The 24,553-nt window shown below is 47.0% G+C and overlaps 4 protein-coding genes across 5 annotated transcripts; 3 read left to right on the top strand and 1 right to left on the bottom strand.

The window, feature by feature from the left end:
- The first annotated feature begins 290 nt into the window (after nucleotides 1-290).
- LOC105270712 (mucin-2-like) lies at nucleotides 291-8,811 on the top strand. The gene is made up of 4 exons (XM_011311828.1): nucleotides 291-302; nucleotides 497-566; nucleotides 633-671; nucleotides 1,956-8,811. The coding sequence occupies exons 1-4, from the start codon at nucleotides 291-293 to the stop codon at nucleotides 8,786-8,788; spliced, it is 6,954 nt and encodes a 2,317-aa protein (XP_011310130.1). The 3' UTR covers nucleotides 8,789-8,811.
- A 441-nt stretch (nucleotides 8,812-9,252) lies between these two features.
- LOC105270711 (uncharacterized) lies at nucleotides 9,253-20,279 on the top strand. Its single transcript, XM_011311827.1, has 7 exons — nucleotides 9,253-9,352; nucleotides 9,401-10,503; nucleotides 10,663-11,320; nucleotides 11,607-11,890; nucleotides 11,979-12,329; nucleotides 12,407-19,261; nucleotides 19,400-20,279. The coding sequence occupies exons 1-7, from the start codon at nucleotides 9,253-9,255 to the stop codon at nucleotides 19,433-19,435; spliced, it is 9,387 nt and encodes a 3,128-aa protein (XP_011310129.1). The 3' UTR covers nucleotides 19,436-20,279.
- A 146-nt stretch (nucleotides 20,280-20,425) lies between these two features.
- Nucleotides 20,426-22,868, top strand: Atg6 (Beclin-1-like Atg6). Of its 2 annotated transcripts, none has more exons than XM_011311770.1 (5): nucleotides 20,426-20,649; nucleotides 20,984-21,144; nucleotides 21,406-21,821; nucleotides 21,926-22,414; nucleotides 22,643-22,868. In XM_011311770.1, exons 1-5 carry the CDS (start codon nucleotides 20,538-20,540, stop codon nucleotides 22,758-22,760), a joined length of 1,296 nt encoding a protein of 431 aa, XP_011310072.1. In that variant the 5' UTR covers nucleotides 20,426-20,537; the 3' UTR covers nucleotides 22,761-22,868. The 2 variants fall into 2 exon arrangements, with proteins under 2 accessions (XP_011310072.1, XP_011310073.1); XM_011311771.1 differs by having other exon boundaries at nucleotides 20,563-20,653.
- On the bottom strand, nucleotides 22,833-24,030 carry LOC105270675 (uridine diphosphate glucose pyrophosphatase). The gene is made up of 3 exons (XM_011311772.1): nucleotides 23,448-24,030; nucleotides 23,237-23,310; nucleotides 22,833-23,040 (listed from the first exon to the last, which is right to left on the bottom strand). The coding sequence occupies exons 1-3, from the start codon at nucleotides 23,888-23,890 to the stop codon at nucleotides 22,883-22,885; spliced, it is 675 nt and encodes a 224-aa protein (XP_011310074.1). The 5' UTR covers nucleotides 23,891-24,030; the 3' UTR covers nucleotides 22,833-22,882.
- Nucleotides 24,031-24,553: the final 523 nt, after the last annotated feature.

Here is a 24,553-nt window from a genome sequence, read left to right as displayed (position 1 = left end):
ATATATTTTTTTCACGTGGAGAAGCTATTGGCAGACCACTCACTCCCCTGGAATGTTTCAAGACCATAAAATCTGGTTAACAAAATAAATGTAACAGGGCAGACGTTTAGTGCTGAGATTTTGCACTGGCAATAGTATAAATATGTGCAGCCGAGTTTTTCCATCGTCAAGAGAAGAGTCGGTCAAATAACTGTTTACGTCGAGGCCCTGACTCAACTACGACATCACTTTAATTACATTACTTTACTCCACTCACGTCAGTAATAATAATCATCTCACGAATAAATCCGATGCTATCTCCAGTCATTATTAAACCAAACAATATAATCAACAAAACTCACAACAATTATCAAATTGCGCTGAATTTATCGCACAATATTATTATTTATTTATTATTATTGAATTGAATTTTTTTTTAGAGAATCGTAATTGAAATTGGGAATAATTGAGAAAAAAAATCAAAACGCCTGAATATTTTCGGTGGCAATTTGTGCAGAATTTTTACTGGGATTGCAGCACAAATTTGGCACGGAAAATTCAGGCGAAAATAGTGCGCCTCAGAACTGGTTCATCCGTTCAGTAAAATTCCTCCACAAGTTTCATCACCCCTTCACAATTATCTTTTGTTCCAGATAATGAAAGAGATTACGCAAGACCCCTCGAGCAATACGGTAAGTCCATATTCCTCGGATGTACTAAATTCGCTGCATGGTTAGACAAAAGGTTGATGCGCATGGTAATACGCTGGCTGGGATACACTTCACCTGAATAAATAAAATAATATATCCCATTGCAAAAATGAATTCAGTAGCGAAATGCTAAAATGAAAAGAGAAATTTCTTCATCGAAATTTCAGAATTCCGGAGTCCAAACCAGAAATTATTTTTTCATTGATTTAAAAGGAATGCATCATTTCTCAACGTAAATTATAATTTATAATCAGAAATTAAAATTTCCGAATGGATGAATTGGAAAATTATGGATTTTAAGGCAAAATATCAGGAGTTGAAACAAGTTCTTCAACTTTTTCTCCACGAATCGTTAATTTTAGCCGATAAATTGTTAATTCATAGAAATTTTAATTAAATTCGTATTTTCACTCCTTCACTACTGAATTAATTGAGTGAATTCCTATCGGGCAGTACAGCACCAAATCCTCATACCTGCTCTACATTTCCCCTCGGAAATATTATGAGATAATTAATTAACCCGAGTCCCAAGCGATTTCATTACAAAAGGTAGATCAGACAATGGCCTGTTTCACAAATTTCTCATAACCATCTCGATTTCATTAAAATTATCGTCACTCCACAATCTTTCACACTCGCTTAAGCCAACTCCAATAATTTCTCAGAATGATTCTGCCATTTTCACCCGCCTATCTCAAAATATCTTTTCACTTCTGTCAACTGCTGATGATGTTGATGTGCGGTGCATCGTGTTGACGCACAATGCGGCTCTGAACTTGATGAGTGATGACTTTCCTAACAAATCATATCTGTCTGCTCCGATAAGAATTACCGAGTAATTGCGAAAATCTAAGAAATGAAGAAACATATCGATCAAAAAAAAAATATACTTGCCTAAAAGGCGAAAGCACTCTGGGTGCGCAAGCCTTCCAGCATTAAACATGGAAATCGACAAAATAAAATGATCCTCACCATGTAAATGAACCAATAATTACCATAATAATGAAGAAAACAATTGTATTATATTATACAGGGCTCTACTAACGTTCGTCTCTTTCTTATTTTTTTTTTTATCTGTTTTCTACTACTGCTCCCGCCTGCCATGTCCCCGTCTCTTCAACTTCTTTTCAACAACTGTGGATAACGTCGTGGCCTCCAACGTCTGCCCGTCAACCTCTAACACTCAACTAAACAACACGACCAATCAACCGACGATACTGACGATCCAAAAAATGACCTTGACCCGACTGAAAAATGGTAAAACAGAACGCGTAGCGAGGTCAGTCCCCCAAGTAGGTTTGCTAGAGTCGACTGCGCGTACGTTTGTCCTTGACGGTGCAAGTACCGAGTACGCGACGAAAGTTGTCGGTACGACCTTAGACAATGGAATTTATACCCGAATCCTGGCGACATCGAGTCGTGTCTTTTATGATAAAGACAGTGTGACGCCGGAGCCGGCGAGTCCATACCTGGTGTACCCGTCAATAGTGGACCAGGACAAGTGGCGAGTGTTGAATGGAGTCGTCGACGAGACACCGATTCGGCAGGAGATCACGTCGTTCTCCTCCTCCTCCTCCTCCTCGTCGTCGTCGTCGTCTTCGGGGTCGAACGATTCCGCCGATCGGGAGAACGACATCTTCGAGGTGCGACGGGACTTCACGAGTGATCACAAGTTTAAGCCGGCTAAGCCCAGGATCAACTTGCCGACGTACACTGTCAAGCAGGAGTTGACGGGGGCTCTGGGGCCGATTGGTGGTGGTTACGATAACGAGGAGGCAGAGGCTAGGAGTTACAGACCTAGGGTACCAAAGATCTTCAAGCCACAGACAACTCGACTGCTGCAGAAGAAGGAGCCGACTAAGCCGTTGGAGACAGTCACCTATCATGGGTTCGCTGATTTTACAACGACCGTCGGTGATACTGTCATTGTGTTTTCGCCGTCGACGGCACCGGCTGCTGTCGGTCGAGCTGCCACCACCATCAAGGGAGATGCCACCCTGAGACCTGATGATGGTAATGCTATATCCATTCAACCAACGAACGTCCAGAGTAGACAGGACAAGACGAATGATCCTCTACTGGAAGCCATCAACGCCCGGAGCCCCAGCAAAAATCTGAGACCCAGCGTTCAGGATCTGGACAGCTCATCCGTCAAGCAAACTCCAATTCTACCCGTGCCGATTGACGAGACGAAACCCACAGGTCTTCTCAAGGTCGTGGACTCAACGACAGCCGTTGATGGAACGACAACTCATTACAAGAGCAGCATCTTCGGAACGTACATCGGGACAAATTACGCTCAGATTATTCACACGTCGTCTAATGTGTATTTCTTCCCTGACGAAGCAAGTGTCACTCCTGAGGATTACGTTACGAGTGAACCTGACGAGACGGAGACCACTGAAGATACGTTGACGACTTTTGGAACTCTGGACTCGACTACTCCAATGTCCGAGAGAGATGAGACTGTTGCTGTTGAGGAGAACGAACTGACGACTCCGGTAGAGGATATCACGGAGGAAGCCAATGCTGTCACGGTGTCGAGGGTGGAGACAACCACACCTATGGACTCGGAGATTCCGAATGATATCGTCGACCCGCAGGGTAGAAGCATCAAAGGAAACTCGAAGAATCGTCTGGGAGGAGAGGAAAAACAACAATTTTCCACCAGATTGCTTCCCTCGGAAGTCTACAAGACGTTTACCTATTACACGACATTTTTCATTCCCGACGAAACCAATGCTCATCTGACCACGACCTCAGTTAGGTCACGGGAGGTCGTCTCCTCCGAGGTGACTTATCTCACTGAGCTGGTGCCAACCGGGACAGCTATGTCTACCAACGTCAGTCCCAGTAAAGAGTTGTCACTTCCAACTCTGACGACTCCGTCAGACACAAAGATCGTTTATGAGAATGGAGAGGAAGACGAGCCAACGACCAAGCGAGAGGAAATCGAGTTGATTTTTAAGACTCTGTACACCACATATACTTACCTGACGACGTTTTTCCAAGAGAGCACATCGAGCGTTTCGAGTCGTGAAGTCGTTGAAACGAATGTCGTCACTCAGACGATTGGTCCTGACGGGATTTCAGGGGATGTCGTTGGTCTCTTCAATGATGATGTGGTTATAACGCCGACGAAAGTTCAGGAGATCTCCAAGACAACAGTTCCTGGTTTGATCGAGACATCCGAAGACTTCCCGACCACAACCGAAGACACTACAACAGAAATTAGTTTTACGACCCCGAGGGATGATGAAGAGGTCGTCGATGTTGTGTCTCAGCTAGAGCCAAGCCCAGTGTCCTCTCTCGTTCCGGAAACCCTGAAGGCCGAGACCAAGACGTACTTTACAACATACACGTACTTCACGACCATTTTCGTGGATGATGAGACGGAAATCGAAACGCGTACCGAAGTTTTCAGTAACATCGTGACAGAGGCCTTTGAGCCGACAGCTGTTGCATCTCCAACGCCATCAGAAGTGCTAGCTCCGACGACCCCAAAGAGTCAACCAGCTCCACCACCAGAGATCCTGGCTTACCTGGAAGCGTTACAGAAGCAGAAGTCCCAGGAAGAGGCTCGGAAGGTCGCCAAAAAGGTGCAGGAGACGGTCCAAACGACGACTCCACCCCCTGAAGAACCCACGACGATTCCGACGATTATTGACGTACCAGCTGAAGTCACCGAGCAGTCCTTTGAGGACGGCGAGGTCCTAGGATCGATGATCACCGACGTCGTGTCTTCCTCCAGCTCTAGCGACGGTCCTGTCCTAGAGCCGTCGATGGACAAACGAAATGCGGGATCGATGTTCGATGATCAGGAACTTTCGGAGTCGAATCATCACGACGTGGAGCCCGCACCGACGCTTCTCTTGCGAACGAGTTATACGACGTTCACTTATTTCACGACAATGTACAAAGGAGACGCAAGCAATGTCGTGTCGCGGCTTCAGACTGTGACGAACATCGTGACGGAAACGATTCGACCAACGCCGGCCGTGGAGATGGAACCCACCAGCACTCTTCCAGTTACGTACTTCACGACTTTCACATACTGGACGACGTTCTACAAAGGCGGAGATACCATCACCACAAGCCGAGAGGAAACCGTCAGCAACGTTGTGACACCTGGAGTATCACCTACCCCAACGGTACAGCTAGGCGTCATAATGACTTACCGACCGGATACAGCCGACGATGAAGATCAAACCGAAAAGGCAATCACTGATAATGAAGTCATGCAGCACGACAAATCGATTTCTGAAAAGGATATCGTCTACGCAGTAACTGAACCCGACGACACAATTTCTCAGACTGAGAGCTCTACTATTAGCTCGGATCCGACAACATTCTACACTACTTTTACGTACTTCACGACGTCGTACATCGGTAATGAGACGGTCTTGAACTCCAGGCTGGAGACAATCACGAGTGTCGCATATCCCGGAGAAGTGCTGAAGGCGACGGGCAGAGCGATTGGCCCGGCGGTATCAAAGGTCCAGGAGTTGGAGACTGAGGAGAAGGCTAGAACGGTGAAAATAACACCGACGAAGGTTCCTGAAGAACCAAAGACTGGTCTCATCTCGACGGTTAGGTCTAGTGCTGTTGCTGATGGCACGACGACGCATTACAAGACGGAAGTTTATGGGACTTACATTGACGGTCTATATGCGCAAGTGGTGCAGAGCACGACAAGCCTTGAGTCCCAGGCAACGCCGACGGCTGTGCCTGTTTACACGACGTCATCAGCTACTCCGGCTCTTCCAACAGGAATTCTGTCACTTAATAAAGGGAGCATTGTTGATGCTGATGAGGTGACTACCGTCTACTTCACGACGAGTCAACTGGGGACTCTGATCGATGGACTCTATGCCAAGGTCATCGAGAGCACTTCCAGCACGAGAATCGACGCGGACAAAAAATTGCAGTTGAAGCCGACGGAGGAGCGTCATCGAACAGGTCTCGTCAGGCTGATCAAGGGACAAATCGAGACAAATGGATCGACGATTGTCTATCAGTCAAAGGTTATCGGTACGAATATTGAAGGGAGGTATGCGCAGATCATCGAGAGCACCTCCAGTTACCTCCTGGGAGCGACAGATAGGATCTCTCCAACCGCGACATCGTCTCCTGACGTTACCAGAAATCCCGGACTGCTGTCGCCAACTCCAGCTGTCATTCAGTCATCAATACCAGAGAACAATAGCGATGATGATGACGGAAATATTGAAGAGGAGAACGAGGAGAACGAGGACGAGAATGAGGACGAGGACGAGGACGAGGATGGCAAGCCGAAGAAGAAGTCGAGGCTGACATTCTCCAGTCGCAAGCGCACCTTTACTCCTGTGATCCGTCCCTTTTTATCGAGAAGCAGACCGACGTTCAATCCGAAGAGGAAGGGAGCGCAAGCAGCCACTACCATCACCAGGACTGACATCACCCCAACGATAACAGCAACACTCGCTGGGACTAAGAGTAATCGGTTTGCGTCATCGCGGGGCAGAGCGACCCCATCGGCAGCAGCTGCTGGGCCAATCAACTCATCCAGAAGATTTTCAGGAAGACGAGGGTCGAGTGCAGTACCACAAGCGTCTTCGGTCGTTGCCAGCTCCAGAGGACGTCAGCAATCGAGAATTGTCCCTTCCCCAACGTTCTCAGTGAATCGACGCGGCCCGAGTTCCATTCGAGGGTCATCCGCTCGGCCGTTGATCAGAGGATCGTCAAGCTCGAGCTTCCCAGGGTCCTCTAGAGGCTTCAGGGGTGGCATCAGACCATCGTCGACTCTCCTCAGGTCTCCGCAATCAGCGAATCCAACGCAATCCATTAGGACTGACGATCAGGATGATGAGGCCAATGAGTTCACTGCTACCACGTTTGTCACCGATGAGACGCCCTATTCCACGATCGACGACGAATTCGGAGAGACCATCACCACGATTCCAGTGAAGACGACGACAGAGTCCTCCAGGAGGTCGACCAATCCTCTCTTGAGATTTAGAAGACCGAATCAGTTGTCACGAGGACCTCCGCCAACCAGGAGAACAACAACTACAACTCCAAAGCCCCCATCGAGAGCGTCAAATGCTCGATCCCTGAACGCTCCACCTCCGGGTAACAGATTACGGGGAAACCGATTGTTCCCTCCTCGTAACTTCATCAATCAACCGACGACAGATCCCGAAGAAGAGAATTATGAGACGACACAGGTGCCCGGTATCACTGAAAAGAGTTTCGACGACGAGAGGCCAGTCGAGGAGATCGTGGACAACGACTATGAGGGATCCGAAAATAGCAAGAGAAGACGAATCGCTACGACAACTCCCGCCCCGCAGAGACTCGCCTACGGGAACAGATTCAGTGGTCCCAGGAGGAGAGTCAGGCGTCAGGCAAGTCAGCTACGCTCCTACCAGAATACTAGGTATAGAAGACCTGGAACTGTGGCGTCAGCGGAGGACAGATTGGACGTGGATGCCGCCGAAGAGTCTCTCAAAACAAGCAGAGCGTCTCCGTTCAATGGACGGACAAGACCCTTGACTTCGTCAGCTCGTCCATTACCCAAAACCAGTAGTGAGAAGTACTCATCGGGTGAATCCTCGGAGGCTTCCAAGTCCCGAAGACGACCGGCGAATCCCCGGGTCAAGCCGACACCCACAACGGCGTCAGGCCGACAGTTCACGCTGAGGGAGAAGTCGTCGAGTGGCTACAAGAGGACGTCAGTGGCGTCTAAAAACAATTTGAGGGGAACCAACAGCCCACGGGTGCGCACGCCCACGAGGAGGACGGAGTCTGGAGAGTACCGTCGAGCCTCGACGTCGAGAGCCCCGACTCGTGGAAGGAGCACGAGTAGAAGAGTACCTCAAAGAGGCCGAGGGTCCAAGGAAGATTTCTCCTTCAAGGACGACGGCACCATCACCGTGACCCACTACGTCCCCACCCAGGCGACGATCCCTATATTCACGAATGGCCTGACAGAGCACCGGAGCATCATCACCGCGAGCCCCAGCATCGAGGTCCTGGGACCTGAAAGATACAATACGGTTAACGGTGGGGATGGACTTCCTCTCCTGGTGATTGCATCGGAGTCGTCTGCAGTGAATCTCAATGGCCAAACGGAAGTGACGAGATTCCTCCTGCACACGACTCCCACCAGTCGAGTCTCTCACACCCTGACGACCATCGGTGGAAGGAGAGTCTCTCAATCTCTCATCGTTCCCTCGACGATCTACTCAGTGGAGAACGTCGTGTCGACGATCCCGGCATCACTCACAGGTGGCAATGCACCTCTCGCCAATATTCTGTTGTCTCAGCTGCTTCTTGGACAACTCGGTGGACAGAACGCACTCCTCGGGGGGAGCGCTGCACCAGTGGATGCCACTCCGACGACAACCTTCAGCACTAGAACGACGTCCTACGTCACCACTATTACGAAACAGAGAAGCACTGTCATTCCTTTGACCTTCCGGGGAAAAGAGATCTTCACGACATTGACTGATTCATCTACCGACGTCATCACCGCAACGGAATTTATCACTGATACAGTAGTGGTGACTCCGACTGCTGCTTTTCCAAATGCCAATCTCAATTCGCTCCTTCTGCTGCTGCAGCAACAGCCCCAGGGTTCACAGTTCCCACAGCAGGTGCATGATCCTCTCTTCGCAGCTGCTCCGATCTTCACCCAGAGCAATTCTCTACCTGGGGAGCTTGAGCGCCGGTACCAGCCAGCCGATCTCGACTATAGACCCGAGGAGGAGTCATCCGACGTTGAGGAATTTGAAAAACCCGTCAAACCACGAGCTAAAATGCAGAAGAAGGAGAGCCCGGAGTCCAGCGTCGTGACGCTCTATGTCTCTGGTAAAAGACCCGGTGAGTTCAGCACCATTTTATCAACGGTGCGTGTTGGCGAGGAGTCGACTGCCTCCAGGAGACGCCGGGATGTTCAACTCCAAGCGTCGATACCTCCGTCGATGGGGAGTGCTGGGGGAGAATTGAGCAGGCTGAGCCCCAGTGAAGAGCCTATCAACGCTCATTCCCCAACACAAAGTCTCGAGAGCGTTGTGGGTGACGTAGGACGGCACATCTCCACGTCTATCCGTGCCTGAATTCCCTGTCCAACTCCAACACAATCCGTCAATTTAATTAAGACAATACTCGGAGCTGAACATCTTCCAACGGAATGTGTTCAGCTTCAAGGCTCAAATAACTAAGAATTAATACTCCCTTCAAAGTTTAAATCACTCGTCGAATTCTTCACAGAGAGAAAATGTTTCTTCACGGTGAAATCAAAGTCCTGACGATAGAGAAGAAATTTCTGGAGTCAACTATAAATTATCTAGAATCATGTCTTCTCACATCTAGAAATATCTCCCTAGTGTCGTGACTTTTTTGATTTAGGACCTAGAAGCTTTTTATCTCTGTGTTCATCTCTCTCCTGTCCTCTCTGTCTAATATTAATCAATTAACAAATTGGAATGCAGTACCGATTCCCTCCGAATTGTCCTCCCCCCGCCGCACGCGCGCCCACACGACAGCTGATAATTCGTTGTCAGTTGATGACGATGATACGATGACAAAGCAAAAGCTACAGAACAGAAATTTGGGAATGTTGAAAGGAAACAACCATTACGCTTTTATCGCTGCCTTAGCTTGTTTGCCCCTTAACGGAGGTAAAGGAACCCCTTTTGGTGATTGACACAAATTTAATAATTGTGAAGAAGAGGAAAAGGGCTCGATCATTTCAGATGAGCCCAACGGCGAGTTCTTCTTCGGTCAGAAGTATCCGATCGATGAGTTTGATGCTGATTTGGTGGATTACTCTGGCTTTCGGAGGAAAGTCGTGAGGATTCCGGTGGTCAAAACCACGGAGAAGCACAAGTATACCGTTGTCAGGCGTCGACCGATTGTTCCTTATACCGGACAACCCGAGATTATTGATGAACCCCAGCGTACATCATCCCCGAAACGAATCGTCGTCACAAGGGTGCGCAGTTTGGCAGCTAGGTCTCGGCATTTTTCGAATTATGATGAGAATTATGATGAGGAGTTCGATACGCCGAAGAGGCATAAAGTGACGATCACGAGGACGAGGAAACTGAGGCCAACGGTGAGGGTTGAGCCCAAGACTACTCCGAGACGAGTTGTCAGGAAGAAACTCGTCAACGTGAGACCGATTATTACACCGACTCCGACATTTGCTATTATTACAACAGGATTCTATGGGATTGCGAGTCCTGGCGAAGATGAGGATTATGAGGAGGAGGTGACGACACCCCGGAATGATGGCGAGTCGGTGAATGATATTGATCAAGTCACCTCTCTTGAGGCTAGCAAAGAACTTGAGGAGATCGAGGGGAAGACTGATCATCTTCAGAGCACCACGGAATCTACTCCGGTGATAATAACGGATCATTTCTTCTTTCCGGCTTCGGAGGATGAGGATTATGATGAAGAGGATGAGGGAGTGGATGAAGAACACACGCAACCACCTGAAGAAGTGACGGAGAGTGATGGTATGACTTTGGAGATGACCACTGAACCGCAAGTTGTTTCTGAAGATCCGGTACCGACGGGGATGACTGAGGAAGCTGAAGGGACTACTGACAAACCCACGACGACTCCTGGTAGTGTTGAAGAGTCAGCGGAAGATGATAGAGGAGGAGAAAAGGTGAAAGAAGGAAAGGATGAAGAGAAAGGTGATGAAGGAGAGGAAGAAAATCAACAAGAAGGCATGGGCGATGAAGTAAATCTGAAAGGAGGAAAACAAGAAGAGAAAGAGGTGAAGGGTGAGGAGACAGGGGAAGTAGAAGATAAAGAGGAAGTGAAGAAAGAAGATGACGAAATAAAGCAAGAAGAAATACAAGAAGAAAAAAATAGGGAAGAGGAACAAAAAGGAGAAGAGCAGACAAATGCCGAAGAACATCATATTGAAGAAATAAAAGAAGAACAAATAGAAGAAGTGAAAAAAGCTGAAGAAAAGGAAGAAGAAAAACAAAATAAAGAAGATGAACGATCAAATGATGAGAAGGAAGACCAGGAGGACATAAATGAAAAAGCAACGGACATTGAGGACTCCATCGAACAGTCAATCCCAACGCACAGTTTCACATCAACTCAATCACCTGATGATTTGACAGTAGTCCCCCTGGAGTCCTCCCTCGAAATATCCCCAACCCTCACACCTGATTCTGAAATTCCCACCGTAATTCCCCTCGAGGCATTGATTTCCACCGAGGAGATAACTCCCACATTAATTAGACACGATTTCACCAACACCACGACTGTCGTCTCCTCGTCGCCTTCCCCCGAAGAGATCGAGGCTGGCCTCTCGGACGAGCTCTATCTCTCCCTCTCGCGTCTCAATATACCAGTCGTACCCTCTGAGCTTAGTCACCACCAGGTAGACCTCCAGGCAACTCCGACAGTTGTCTTCTCTGAAACAGTCGTCACGTCCACACGATTGCGAACTTACACGTACGTTGTGACAAAATTAAATGGACTGGAGACACAGGTGACATCATCAACCACAGTCAGACCCCGCGTTACGACACTGACACTCACTGTTCCCATAACAATTACCCCATCCACCACCATGGACTCCATGAGCTCCAGGACGATGAATCATCATCGGGCTATCGGTGAGTATATCCCCCTCTTCGTGATTTATTTTCTCTGGACAATTCAAAGAAAATGTATTCAACATTTTACCACGAAACTATTTCCTCTCTTCCATCTCTCGTCTTCAATTAATCACTTGGAATAATGTAAATATTTTATTGTAAATATTGATCGGGATTCAGTTGTATATAAACTATTCTTCATCATGAATGAGCGTTTCTTTGATTAATAATACATGGCGGGAATCCCTGTAAGAGTCTCAGTCAGGATGATAATGGATTATTAATGTGGGTTGTGATGCACCAGGAGATTCAGATGTAGGATTAAAAATCCACGATGAGGGTAGACGCCTCAATCTGGCGACCAGGGTGATGTCCAATGGTGTGGAGGTAATCGTTGCTGGGCCGACACCGGCGTTGAGATGGGAGAATGCCAATCCCCAGCCGACGTTGACACTTTCTGATGCTGTCGTGATGATGATGCCTCAGGAGGATCCCAATGAGTTTGTCACTAAAACATGCACCACAACCTTCACGTACTTGAATACCATCACCAAGGATGGAACGACTATTGTGTCAACTGATCAGCAGGTGAATTTCTTCACCACCCGAGAATTCATGATTAATTGTCAATTAATGGAGATGAATTATATATTTTATTTAATTTTTTATTGTCCAGGTTGTGGCAAATACAGCGATAGAAGAGCGGCACAGGAAGCCCGGGTCAGAGTCAGCTGCTGTCACCCTGGAGGCATCACCTACATTGAGGACAGAAGTCTTCAAGACAACGTACACCTACCTGACTCTTAACGCGGAGCATCCCAACGCGGATGACGCCCTGGGGAGTAGTCAAAAGGTGATTGCCAATACAGTGACAGCCCCCCAGCATTATCTGGACATGATTCTTGAGCCCTCGGAGACTCATCCACCAGCTCAGACGAATACCTACCTCAGTACGAGACTTCTAGAGAAGACGTTCGTCGAGGACGGAGTGACAAAGATTGAGACGACAAGTGATACGATTACACGAGTAAATATCTGATAACAATTTCTTTGAGTTTGCCAATAGGACATTTTCTTGAATGAATTGTATCAATTGTATTTCAGTTGATCATCACCGAGTCAGTGCCACCTCCACCACGTCCGACGAGCGTGACGACGACTCTCACAGCTCTGGACAATCCTGACGACTCCTTGACTGACATAATGAAAACGTACTACATCACGTATACCTACGCCAACACTTACCTGGAAAAAGGTACACCAGTGGTAAGAACAAACGTTGCCACATCGACAGACGTTACCGTGGAGAAAGTCTCGAAGAAGACGACGCCCCAGGAGGCTGTCCCGATGACATCAACAGCCAATTCCGATCCCATCAAGATATTCGCCACGAAAACTTACCTCACCACCTTCACGTACTTCACGACTCTTCTTCAGGCTGGGGCAGATGGTGAGACCTCTACGACGATTTCCTCTCGATCTCATGTGGTGGAGAATGTCGTCACCGAGTCCATCGCCCCTAGTCTTCTCAATTCGGGGTACATGAATCTTCTGACGACGACTCATCGATCTGATCCTGTTCAGAATATTGTCACTGGTTCGACCATTATCTTCTTCGACGATGACGACCAGATATATCCCTCCACCACCACCAGTCATCCCTCACCAACAGCTTCTCCTGAACTCGCGGAGAACACCAGTGAAGTCCCAGAGGACTCTGGTGTCCACCCGGCAAGTTCAGAAGACAGCGACAAGAATGAGGATATGGAGGATTCGGAGGCGAGTGCCTCTGAGACAGACGAGGTGCAGGCGGATCTTGAGGAAAGCCCTGAGCGTCCAGTCTCAGGACTCCTGAGTCTGGGTTCCCTAGGTATTAATGGCCTGTCAGCCTTGGGTCCAGTGATCACAGCGATGGCAGGGCTTCTGCAGGGCAAACCGTCTCCAAACCCTCGACGGAACGACACAGCCCTCCCTAGCACTCCAGCGCCACCAATCTCCAACGTCAACCTGTCCCCCAACCAAATAACAACACAACGTTCTCCAATCTACATCCCAGTCTCAGAATTCGCCGGTGACATCGAAACAGCTGAGAGTCAGAACATCGTGACTCAATTATCAAATCCCAATTTCATCCCCGAGACACGCCACAAAGTTGCAGCGAGTCTCGTAGACGGTATCCCCATTTCTCCAGGTGAAATAATAACCGCAAACAGTGACGTGATCATTGGAAAGCCAGGAAAGCTGTCACCTAGGCCTCCGCAGACGTACGAAGATCAAGAAGTGGGTGGACTGAAGCCTCCACCAGTCTCAGTTCCAAATATTCCAGTGCACCCTGTCTTGGAGGTGCTGGAAGTTCCACACGAGGACGAGCAGAAGCCCCATCACCCCCAGAAGAAAATCTCCGATCTTCTCAACAAAAAAATTCCCCCCAGAACGTCCTCCAAACACGACATCCTGGAGAACGATCCATTGCTGAGGCCCCCCGGAAGACCAAACATCAATAAATACGCCAATCCCAATATAAACCACAAGGAGCCCCAATGGCTGGCAGATAAATCACGAAAACCATGGAGTTCCAAGGATCCCATCATTCTCCCACCTCCTCCACCCTCTCCCCAGCCAACTCCATCGAGAATCGATAATCCTCATGTTTATCATCCGGAGGAGACAAGACCCTGGGCCCAGAAGGATCCTCTGGCGACAATGGACTCTCTGGAGAGGCTCCAGGGTGAGCAGATCTCCCTGAAACCCCCAGAACTCCAGGAGCCCGAGCCAATTATTCACCAGGTACCACACGTCATCGACAGATCAACAGGACAGCCTCTTCTCGTGAATATTCAACCCAGTCAAGTTGCCAATGTCGTAATACCCCAGGGTGGCACTCAGGCCCTCATATTTGGCGATACCAGCGAGCCCCACATCAGTGGACAGTACTTCGACGATCCCTCGCCCTATCCCGAGCCCGAGGTCGGATCAAATTTCGACAGAAACGACGAGAGTATCTCCCACTTCATGCTGCCACCACCAAGTCCTAGTTTCAAATCCCCTGGGAATAATTATGTCCAAACGATCCCGATATCCAATTCAAAAATTCAGGGTAATTTTTATGACATCGTCAAACCCGAGAAAACACCTTCGGACATACGACTGATTCAGAGGCCTGATATCCATGGACAGAGTCAGGGTCACGTGCACACCGAAATTCTGGTGCATCATTCACCTGATAATCTTCACCTGAGGCCTCACAATTCTCAGGGCTCGATTTACGTGGACTTGTCGCCACCACCTCCACCACCTCCCAGGGAGATGTATCATAAACCCACGGGGATTGAGCACCTCCCACCCAGGAGGAGTGAACCACCAGGTCTGGATCATCCCAGTCATTTCCATCGATTTAATTATCATAATCACGAGAAGGTTAATAAAACACTGGAGAACGAAGTACTGAGGCAGAAGTGGAAGAACGACAGGTACAAGAATCGAGTTATTCATCGTCCCAGACCAGTTGTGAGGAGACCATATCCTGGGGGTAAGATAAAGTTCCCTGGAAGGCAGCCACCCAAGTATCCATCCAGTGATATTCACAAGATGAGCGATAAAGATGATCTGCCCAATGGTGGTATTGGATATCAGAATCCTCTCACTCATATTCATCATCATCATCACCATGTGGTGTCACCTCCTCGTCCTCAAGTGGTGCAGCTGCCACCGGAGGTAAGTCCACCTGAAATTCAGAGCTTTGGACAAATTTTACCGAGTGATGATGAGCCTGAGAGCTGGTCTGGCACTCAGACGGAGAAGAGTATTGATTCTGAGGCAGAGGAGTCTGAGGACAGGCCCATGGGGTACTATAATGGGACAGAGGCTCACGATGTTCGTCAGGAACAGCAGGATCACCAGGAACATCAGGAGCATTTACAATATCAGCATGAGGTCTTCCAGGAACAAGAGAAAGAAGAGGGAGGAGGACATGGACAAGAGCAGGTGCAGGCAGAAGAGATTCCTTCGTCCTCTCCAATATTCCACGTCGAGGAGAGTCACCCTGTGACTCCACGGGAAGAATCTCCATCGACTGAAGAGCCCTCCCCTCCTGAGGACTCCAACGCCCAGCAATCAGACTTCTACGATTACGAGATTCAGGTCTCCCCAGGAGCTCAAGAGCTACCACTTCATCAGGAGAATTCTCAGGAGGAAACCCCTGGCGCCAATCAGGATCAAGAAAATGGAGAACCTGTGGAGCATCATCAGGAGAGCCCTGAGGACTACGAAGTGATTCAGGGAATTCCAATACCTCAATTCGACTCGAACCCCTCTTACGAATATCCCCCTGACGACACCATCGATCTGAAGCCCCCAGCAGAGCCTCCCAGGAGGACAGAGCCCGAGGTCCTTCCACCAGGAGGTCATGCGCGTCCTCCCAGTCACTGGAACGAAGACACCAGTTATTTAAATCGAAAGAATCTGACGCAGATACCCAATTACTTTAAGGCCCCAACGAATCCCCCAGAAGTCAAAAAATACATCAGCACAGAGACCCTGAGGAATCCAGATATCTCTCCACCTCGACCCCATCCGGCCTATCCCCACATCATCACGAAACCACCAGCAGTGCCTCGACCAGTGGTAATTACCTCAGACAAAAATCATGATGATCACAGATCACGACCAATCGTGATGCCAGTGATTCATGTGACCAAGGAGAAGGCACCTGAGACCCTGGAGACAGCATTCCAAACGAATTTCGCCCTGAAAGATGATAATCTTCAGCTACCGAAGACCCAGCATCAGCAGAAGCAACAGAATCATCAAAAAAATTATCAAAATCACCAAGTGATTCATCAGGATCAAAATTTGAACCAGCAGAGTCATCACAGAGTAGATCCTGTACCCTCCGAGGACATGATGCCACCACCAGCAAATCCACCATCAGTGAATGATCAAAAAAATCCAGAGGACAGCGACCTGAAGCCTCCACCAGCAGACACAAATGTCCTTGGGATGTCGCCACCTCCAGCGCCTTCTAGTCCACTGAAAAATCGCCAGCCACCCAAGTATATTCCCCTGAAGGACTCCAAGGTCGTCGGAGAGACCCCACCTCCACCTCCACCTCCACCTCCTCCACCCACGCCATCTCGACCGAGTTACTCGATGGTACCACCGACCTACCCCAGACCAACAAAGTCCCGTCCATACCTGGTGCAGTTACTGTCTCAGGATATGGTGCCACCACCTGTCATCGAGTCCTCCAGGATGGAGATAGCAACTGTTCGTCCAGCAATCGCTGTGTCAGGATCCATTCAAATTGGTACAGCTGTTGCCACGAGTCACATCCCAGTGATGCAGGACATTGAGTCGACAATTCCAATAGTTCATGGTACTGTTGATCTTCCAGTGGTGGTGGACGTTTCCGACCTGATGAAAACGATAACCGAGACGAGAAAACCAGAGCTGATAAGTGTTTACACAGTCAGACCTTTTGAAACACGACAGATGGTGTCAAAGGTATCGGTGCAGCCGACGCAGATTCTGACGACTCTGGTGATGCCGACGAGGATCAGAACATCGCCGAGTCACAGGGACATTCCCAAGAAGATGACGACGTCATCGGTGAGACCACAGGTTCACATCACTAGGGTGAATTCACCGTTTGGCCCCAGGAAGCCAGTGATCATCGAAGGAAGTCGACAGGGTGTCACCTCGAGGATATCCCCAACGCCGACCAAGTCTCTTGGCCACTTCACCGTACTCTCGAACACCACTACCACTAGGAACATCGATATCACGTCTTTGAGGAAGTCGTCCGTCCATGAGAGCTTCACCGAGATAAAACCCAAGGCTGTCACTCACTTTAAGACACTGACAGTCACGAGAACAGAGACATCCGTTGTTGGTTCGCCTCCAACGACGAGGACTCTCCTCCTGACGAGCACCATCACCTCGACCATCGTCGAAACAGTCACGGAGACTCTTCTTCGTCCTACGAGTGTCGTGGTGACATCGGTGACAACGGTTTTACAGTCAGCGCAGTCGACAGCAAGTGTTTACGATACGTACAATTCACCGGACACCCTGGACTCGATCTTCGTGGTGATGTCCGATCAGAATCCACCGGATCCGGGGGCTGAGGAGGTCGAGGCGGAGTATGGAACTGAGGAGGAGGTATCCCGGGACGAGCAGGATCCAGCTGGCAATGAAATCCATCGTGTTCTGTCCGGTGGAATCCTCGGAGCACCAGTGGTACCATCAGTCTCTCACGCTCCCAAGCCCCAGGAGTGCAAACCCGAGTGTCGAGGATTCAAGTCAGAGATGTGTGCCACTGTCGGGGGCAATCCTCGATGTGTCTGCAGACCTGGTTTCGCCAGGATGTTCCCTGATCGTCCCTGCAAGCCCACGTACACTTACACCATGAAACTTCCCCTGGAGCGAGTGGGTAGGGAGGAGATCAGGAAAATGTTGAATAATACGGCATCGTCAGGATTCAAGAGGCTGATGTCGTCGACACGCGAGGCACTGGATAGGACTCTAATGCAGAGTGACTTGAGGGATATTTACAGGGGAGTGGACATCACCAGTTTGAAGAAGTCCGAGGGCCGTCCTGAGGTTGAGTTCCGGGTGCAATTGACGGATAATGCCCACGAGGAGACACTCAAGGAGACGATGAAAAAGTATCTGATGTCGAGTAATTATTCCCTGGGGGGAACTAATGTGCTTGCATCGACGAATCTGGGGATGATCGACGCCAGGGACTTCGACGAGTGCTCGGAGGAGGGAGGACCCCATCACGACTGTTCACCACATGCCGCGTGTTTCAATATCCGAGGGTCTTATCAGTGCTCCTGCAAAGAAGGCTGGGCTGATTTGTCTGAGAATCCGGCATACCCTGGGAGGATCTGCTCACAGGCACCTCTGGGCTGCCACAGGTGCAACAACAAGGGTCACTGTGTGGTGAATTCGTACGGTCAGGACGTCTGTGAATGCTTCCCCTGGCACAGCGGTCAGAGGTGCCAGGTGAACCTCAAGGTTCTACTGATAGCCCTGGTGACGACTGGGGCTATTCTTCTGGGACTCCTGGGGGTCTGTCTGGCTCTCGCTTGCTTCAGGACTCCGAGGCTCGCCGGACACAAACTGAAGAAGGGGAGGCTTTCTGGAGACAAGAGGGCCATGATTTCCAATGCCAATGGAGGGGACACTAGCAGCGAGGGGAGTGTGACAGATCTAGCTATTCCTCATCATGTCCCTCATGTTTTACCACCTCCACCGAGGGCTAATGCTCCAGTGCCTCCTTTACCACCAGCTCCTCCCAAGGAAGCGCAGAAATGCAGAAACTATGGAAAATATCAGAAGAAAAAGTTTCAGGAGGTCGGCGGTGACGAGCAGAGGGGATTGAGTGTCATGATACCCAGGGCTAAGTACAGGTCAATGCAGGGGCAGTACAAGCAGCCGATCACGTCATTCTCAGCTGATGAGCACAAGTTGATTAGTTATCTTGAGGGGAGCAACAGGAAACAGAGTCTCGCTAGCACCACGAAGGAGTTCATGAAGAGGGAGTTCGAGGAGTCAATCAGGGTTGTCAGGAGTCCACCGAACAATGGGGCCCTGGTCAGCGCTGGTTTCCAGGTCTCCGCGACCGTCACCCGAACTGCTGATGACGAGTCGATTGTTGGCGAGGGAACCCTCGAGCCGTCGACCCTGAAGACCTTGAGGAACGCGGATTATCAGGATAGTGGGTTGACTCTGGCGAGATCCTCCGAGGGCACTACTATTCAAGCGACCACGAAGTTGATCGGGCTAGAACTGGCTGAGGACGACGGGGAGAATTCTGGCAAGCCGAATAGCCGGGGCTCCAAGGACACCAGGGATGCCAGGGATAGCGCTAGCGAGGGGCCGATCACTGCCGAGAGGGACCTCGGTAGTACTCTCAGACTACGGCACACGCCGTTATATAATTCAGACAGAGCGGTGAGGTTTTTTTTTTATTAACCAAAAAAAAAGTATCACGGGAACATTCAAACACTCAAACCCCCAGAACTGAGTCTCTACTTTAGTCAATCGTCTTTGACTACACGACTGATCGAACATTTTTTTGTCTGTTCACAGGTCAGCGATCGTGACTCTAACTTTGATTCGCTGTGAGAGTCAATTGTATTCGTTGTTGCCAAATAATTGTATTAGAGAAAATTGCTGAGAAAAATAACAAAAAAAAAAAAATTATAAACGGACGAATGTTTATTGAGAGCCTTCGTTATTCATAAATTGCATTATGAGTCACCGAAGCGCCGGCCATAACTAAAGACAATTATCGAGAGAGTACCACACTCTGGTCATCTGTACGACAGCCTATTTATTTATGTCATTGTTACAAATATTATATATATATAGATGTATGATTTTTTATACTAATCGGGCTCAGTACGACGTGGTTAACATTGTGTCACACATTTTCGTGCCAAAACTTATCTATAATGTTAATGAAAATTAATAATCAATTATTTCATTAAAAAATTGTCTTTACACCGATGAAGATGTCGTGTGGCAGGGGAATCATCAAAATTCTGTTACTGTTATGATTCATTAAAAATTAATTGTTTATTACAGTCGTCTCATGTTGCTCAGCTTCGTACCAATGATTAATCAGTTATTTTGATTCAAAATTTGTCCAACGAAACTGCGCAACGTCATCACCACGACTTTATTAAAAAAAAAATGGGGGAGGACATGTGTTTTTGTTGTTTCAATCGTTCTATCACATCAGGAGAAATATTAATGCAATTAACATGAGATTTAAATTCAACTAAAGATTGTGCTAACTCGAATTAACTCAGCTGTCGATTTAATCGAACGTGCGAGTTTTTTTTTCTATTGTACATAGCGAGTATTGTAAGTCTCTTTTAATGATAAATATTGTATTTTTATTGTTTTATCAGGAGATTAGACGTGTAATTGTTTCTATCTTGACAATAAAAAAAATTTAATACTGCGTTGTTTCTTCATTATTGTTTTTTCTAAAGAAACATTGATTTGAGATTGAAGTTGAAAATCTCCTTTAAAAATTCCCGCCGCTTTTTTCTATCCCGTGCGCACCCCCTGCTGCGCACGTCGCTCATTGCGATTTGCCTTGCACAACAAAATCAGCTGACGACTTTCGGAGCGTCACATTTCATTTATAAATAAAGGGACTGGAAAATCGGACCGTGGGGCGTAGAATCGTCACGATCGGTTAAATTTTTGTGCGGAAATGGTAGATATAAAGAGCAATGTCAGTTTCTCCTGTCAAAGGTGTCTCCAGCCCCTCAGACTCGACGCCAGTTTTGGTCATCTTGGAGAACATACACTAGCTGAATTATCACGTGGGTAATTTCTTATTTTGTTTCGTACAGAGAATAAATTGCATGGGAATTGTCATTGAACAATTGGAGAAATGATTTTTACGTCTACGTCTCTCTGATTTTTTTTTTATTCATGTAGAACAATTCGTGGCAGCCATCAGAGATGTTTTAAAAATACAATATTTCATGGAATGTTTATCGATTTGATTGGATTTATTTATTATTTATTAATTAATGGGTGATTTAATTGGGGCGGGAATATTTTTGAAACTAATTGTTTTTTAATAATGCAATTGGTTTCTTGTGGATTTTTTCAGCAGGTGATGATTTAATAAATTTTTAAATTTATCAACAGTACCAATTCAACAGCAGGTTGTCGGGGAGATTGAGCCCCAGAGTGGAAGTCTTGAGCACTTGGTTCCTCCATTCAGACTAACCGAGTCAGCAAATGGCACTAATGGTTTTATGCTCGTTGGGGATTCGGGGGAGACTGAGAGTCTCAGCCATCACCTGAGGGTAAAACTCAAATTCTAATCACAATTGATATAAAAACAATTAACAAGCTTCACAGAAAAATGTCAGAGAACATTTTAGCAGAGAATTCAATATCCCAGAATAAAACCTATAATATTTCTCTCTAGATCCATTCCTGTCGAAGTTATTCCGAGAATAATCTTCTCAAATTTTCCACAAGATTACCAATTGGATTAGAGAAATTTTTTAAATGGATTTCTTCCGGAATTAAAAGCACTTTGAGGTGATGAAATGACATTTCAGGTGAGAGCTACACTATTCGATATTCTCAGCAGTAGCAGTGCAGCAGATCATCCATTGTGTGACGAGTGTACGGACAGTCTGCTGATGCTGACGGACCAGCAGCTGCGAATGACTGAGAGCGAGTGGTCGGATTATAACGAATACCTGAAGAAATTGGAGGTGGAGCAGCAGCAGCAGCAAGGAAATGAATTGATGGAGATGGAGAATCTTACGAAGGAGTTGGCTGATGTCAAGGCTGAAGAGGAGAGGATGATCCAGGAGCTGGAGGCCTTGAGGAAGGAGGAGACTGCCACGAGGAATGCCATTGCAGAGCAGGAGCTGGAGAGGGAGAGATTGCAGAGTGAGGAGAAGAGATACTGGAGAGAGTACTCGAGGCACAGGAGAGATCTCATCCTGGCTGAGGACGAATGTCGAAGGTATCACCATCAATTTAATCTAATTGCTTTAATGCCGATAAAATTTCCTATTAAACATTTTTTTATAATTTTTATTTTCTCTGGGGTATTTTTTAATCTTACAGTTTGGAATGCCAATTAGCCTACGCCTCATCTCAACTTGAAAGACTGAAAAAAACAAATGTATTCAACGCAACATTTCACATATGGCACTCTGGACACTTTGGGACGATAAATTCGTTCAGACTGGGACGTCTCCCCACTGCACCTGTCGATTGGAGTGAGATAAATGCTGCCTGGGGTCAGACAACTTTGCTCCTCACTGCACTTGCCAGGAAGATGAATTTCACCTTCCAACGATTTCGCCTTGTGCCATTTGGCAATCACAGCTACGTCGAGGTACTGGATCAGCAGAAGGAGCTGCCGTTGTATGGAAGTGGAGGATTTAAATTCCTGTGGGATACAAAATTCGATGCAGCTATGGTAGCTTTTCTCGATTGTCTCCAGCAGTTCAAGGAACAGGTCGAGAAGGGAGACAGTGGATTCTGCCTGCCCTATAAAATGGATCGGGGCAAAATCGAGGATTCGGCAACAGGGAATTCTTATTCTGTCAAGTATGTTTCAATTAATTGATTATTCATTATGTGAGTCAACATTTTTTTATTTCATATATTCCATTACAATATTCATCTGTAATTATCTGTATTATTTACCGAGAGTAGTGGGAATTGCGATTCGCGAGAAAACATCAGATTTTAATGAGAAAAAAAATTAATTTGAGCAATTGTCTCCTTTTTTAACTGTCCAATTTGATTAATTAGAGATTATTTTTTTTTTTCGAGGATTCAATTCAACTCCGAAGAGCAGTGGACCAAGGCACTGAAATTTTTGCTCACGAATCTGAAATGGGGCCTTGCGTGGGTAAGTTCGCAGTTCTCGAAGGACGAAGTTGAACAATAACTCTAGTATCCCTTGTTTTTCTTGAAATTGGGAGCGACTCTCTTGCTAAAGTGTACATATTGGTGGGTATCCTTTTTTTTTGTATATAAATAAATTTGATCTAAGGAGTGGAAGTTTTTTTTTCATGTGTAGCGATCCTTTTTCTTCGATAAAAACCACATCACCCCGAAGAGAAACCCTGCAGGACTTTGAACATTTCCTGATGAGATGTAGTCGATTACTTCTGGAATGCTCATCTCGACGACTTCGATTAGCTCCCCCTCAGACTCATCTCCACCCCCTAAACATTTTAATTATGAATTTTATCATTGATTTAATTGTCCAGGAAAGAACGGGAGAAATTTTATCGTCGATCGGAGAAAAACGTGAGAGGAAATTTTAATGCAAAATTGAATTCTCCAACGTAATCATCAAGATTCTCAAGGTTTCATATTTTTCTATAATTTAATTCCCTCGAATTGATAAGATAGACTCACCGGGATGTATGTGCATGTCATCAGTGACTTCAACATAAAAATGTGTGTGTCTACCAGTTGTCGCTGCAATATCCCTGAAACAATTGACAGATAATTAATAAAATTACGACCAAACGTCTTTTCAAGGTAAAAAATTTTCAAATGCAATTATTTCTCGGTGAATTCCAGAGGAAAAGGTCAAACCAATTGCCCATTACATTAATAAACTCACGTGTATGTTATAATTTTTTCGAAAGCAGACGCTGGTGCCTCGTAACCGATTTCCTCCTTGAGCTCGTCCCTGGCAATTTCAATTAGTGGCAAATTCTTATCAATAATTCCAGCGCACAGTTCCAGGGTCAGTCCAGCCTCCGGAGGATACTGTTTTGTATCGACACTCTGGTGTTTTTCTGGGAGAGTGGAGTAATAAGCTGCTGGCCTGAACTGTCTGACAAACACCAGCTTCTTCCTCGTGGTGTTGTAAACAATAATAGCAACACTGTCGTGTATCCTCGAGACATCCCAGTTTTTGGGTTTTTCATCCTGGACAAATGTTATACGCACCGGTCTCAACCAGGGTGAATCCTTTGGCAATGCCTGCACCTTGACATTTTTCAAATCCATCATCTTCTTCCTGACTATCGCGTTCCTCTCCTCCTGCGTTTGTCCACTCATTTTTCTCGATTTTTTTTTATCTCGATGAATTTTTGAGGCTTTCACTAAGACAATGGCACGCCACTACTAGCCTCTCAATTGTCCTTCATTACTTCAACTGAAATCTACCCGTGGCATCGTTGTATTGCACCCCAAAAGAGGGAGGGCGCCACACGCAATGCTGGGGTGTCCTTCAAGTCGACGGGGTGAATTTCATTTTCTGCAGTATGAATGTTCTTTGTTTTTTATTTGTTTTACTGAAATTTAGCCGACTGTAGAACGTGTGGAAGGGGGAAAACATATCTTGTAGAATTTCAATAAAAAAAATTATTCAATATGTTGAAGATATACCACTAATGAATTTATTATTTATAAATAAGCGCGATGTCCTAGCGGTAACGTGCTCGACTGGCACGCCGGCGGCCCGGGTTCAATCCCGGCATCATTAATTTTTTTTTTTTCAAAATAATTTCAATTTTTTTTTTGTTAATGACAAATCAATTGTAATATTGTTTAAAAACTGAATATTTGATAATCGGGGAGATATGCAATGAAATTGAACAATTTGACATTTTTAAAAACGAAAGTTTTGCAATATATATACTCCTAATGAAATTTTATTATTGCAATAGTGCGTTATCCTAGTGGTAACGTGCTCGGCTAGCACGCCGACGGCCCGGGTTC

This window comes from Fopius arisanus, unplaced genomic scaffold (genome assembly GCF_000806365.1).
Source record: "Fopius arisanus strain USDA-PBARC FA_bdor unplaced genomic scaffold, ASM80636v1 scaffold00092, whole genome shotgun sequence".
NCBI lineage: Eukaryota > Metazoa > Arthropoda > Insecta > Hymenoptera > Braconidae > Fopius > Fopius arisanus.
Note: the sequence above shows the minus strand (reverse complement) of the source record. Positions and strands in the feature narration are given on the sequence as shown.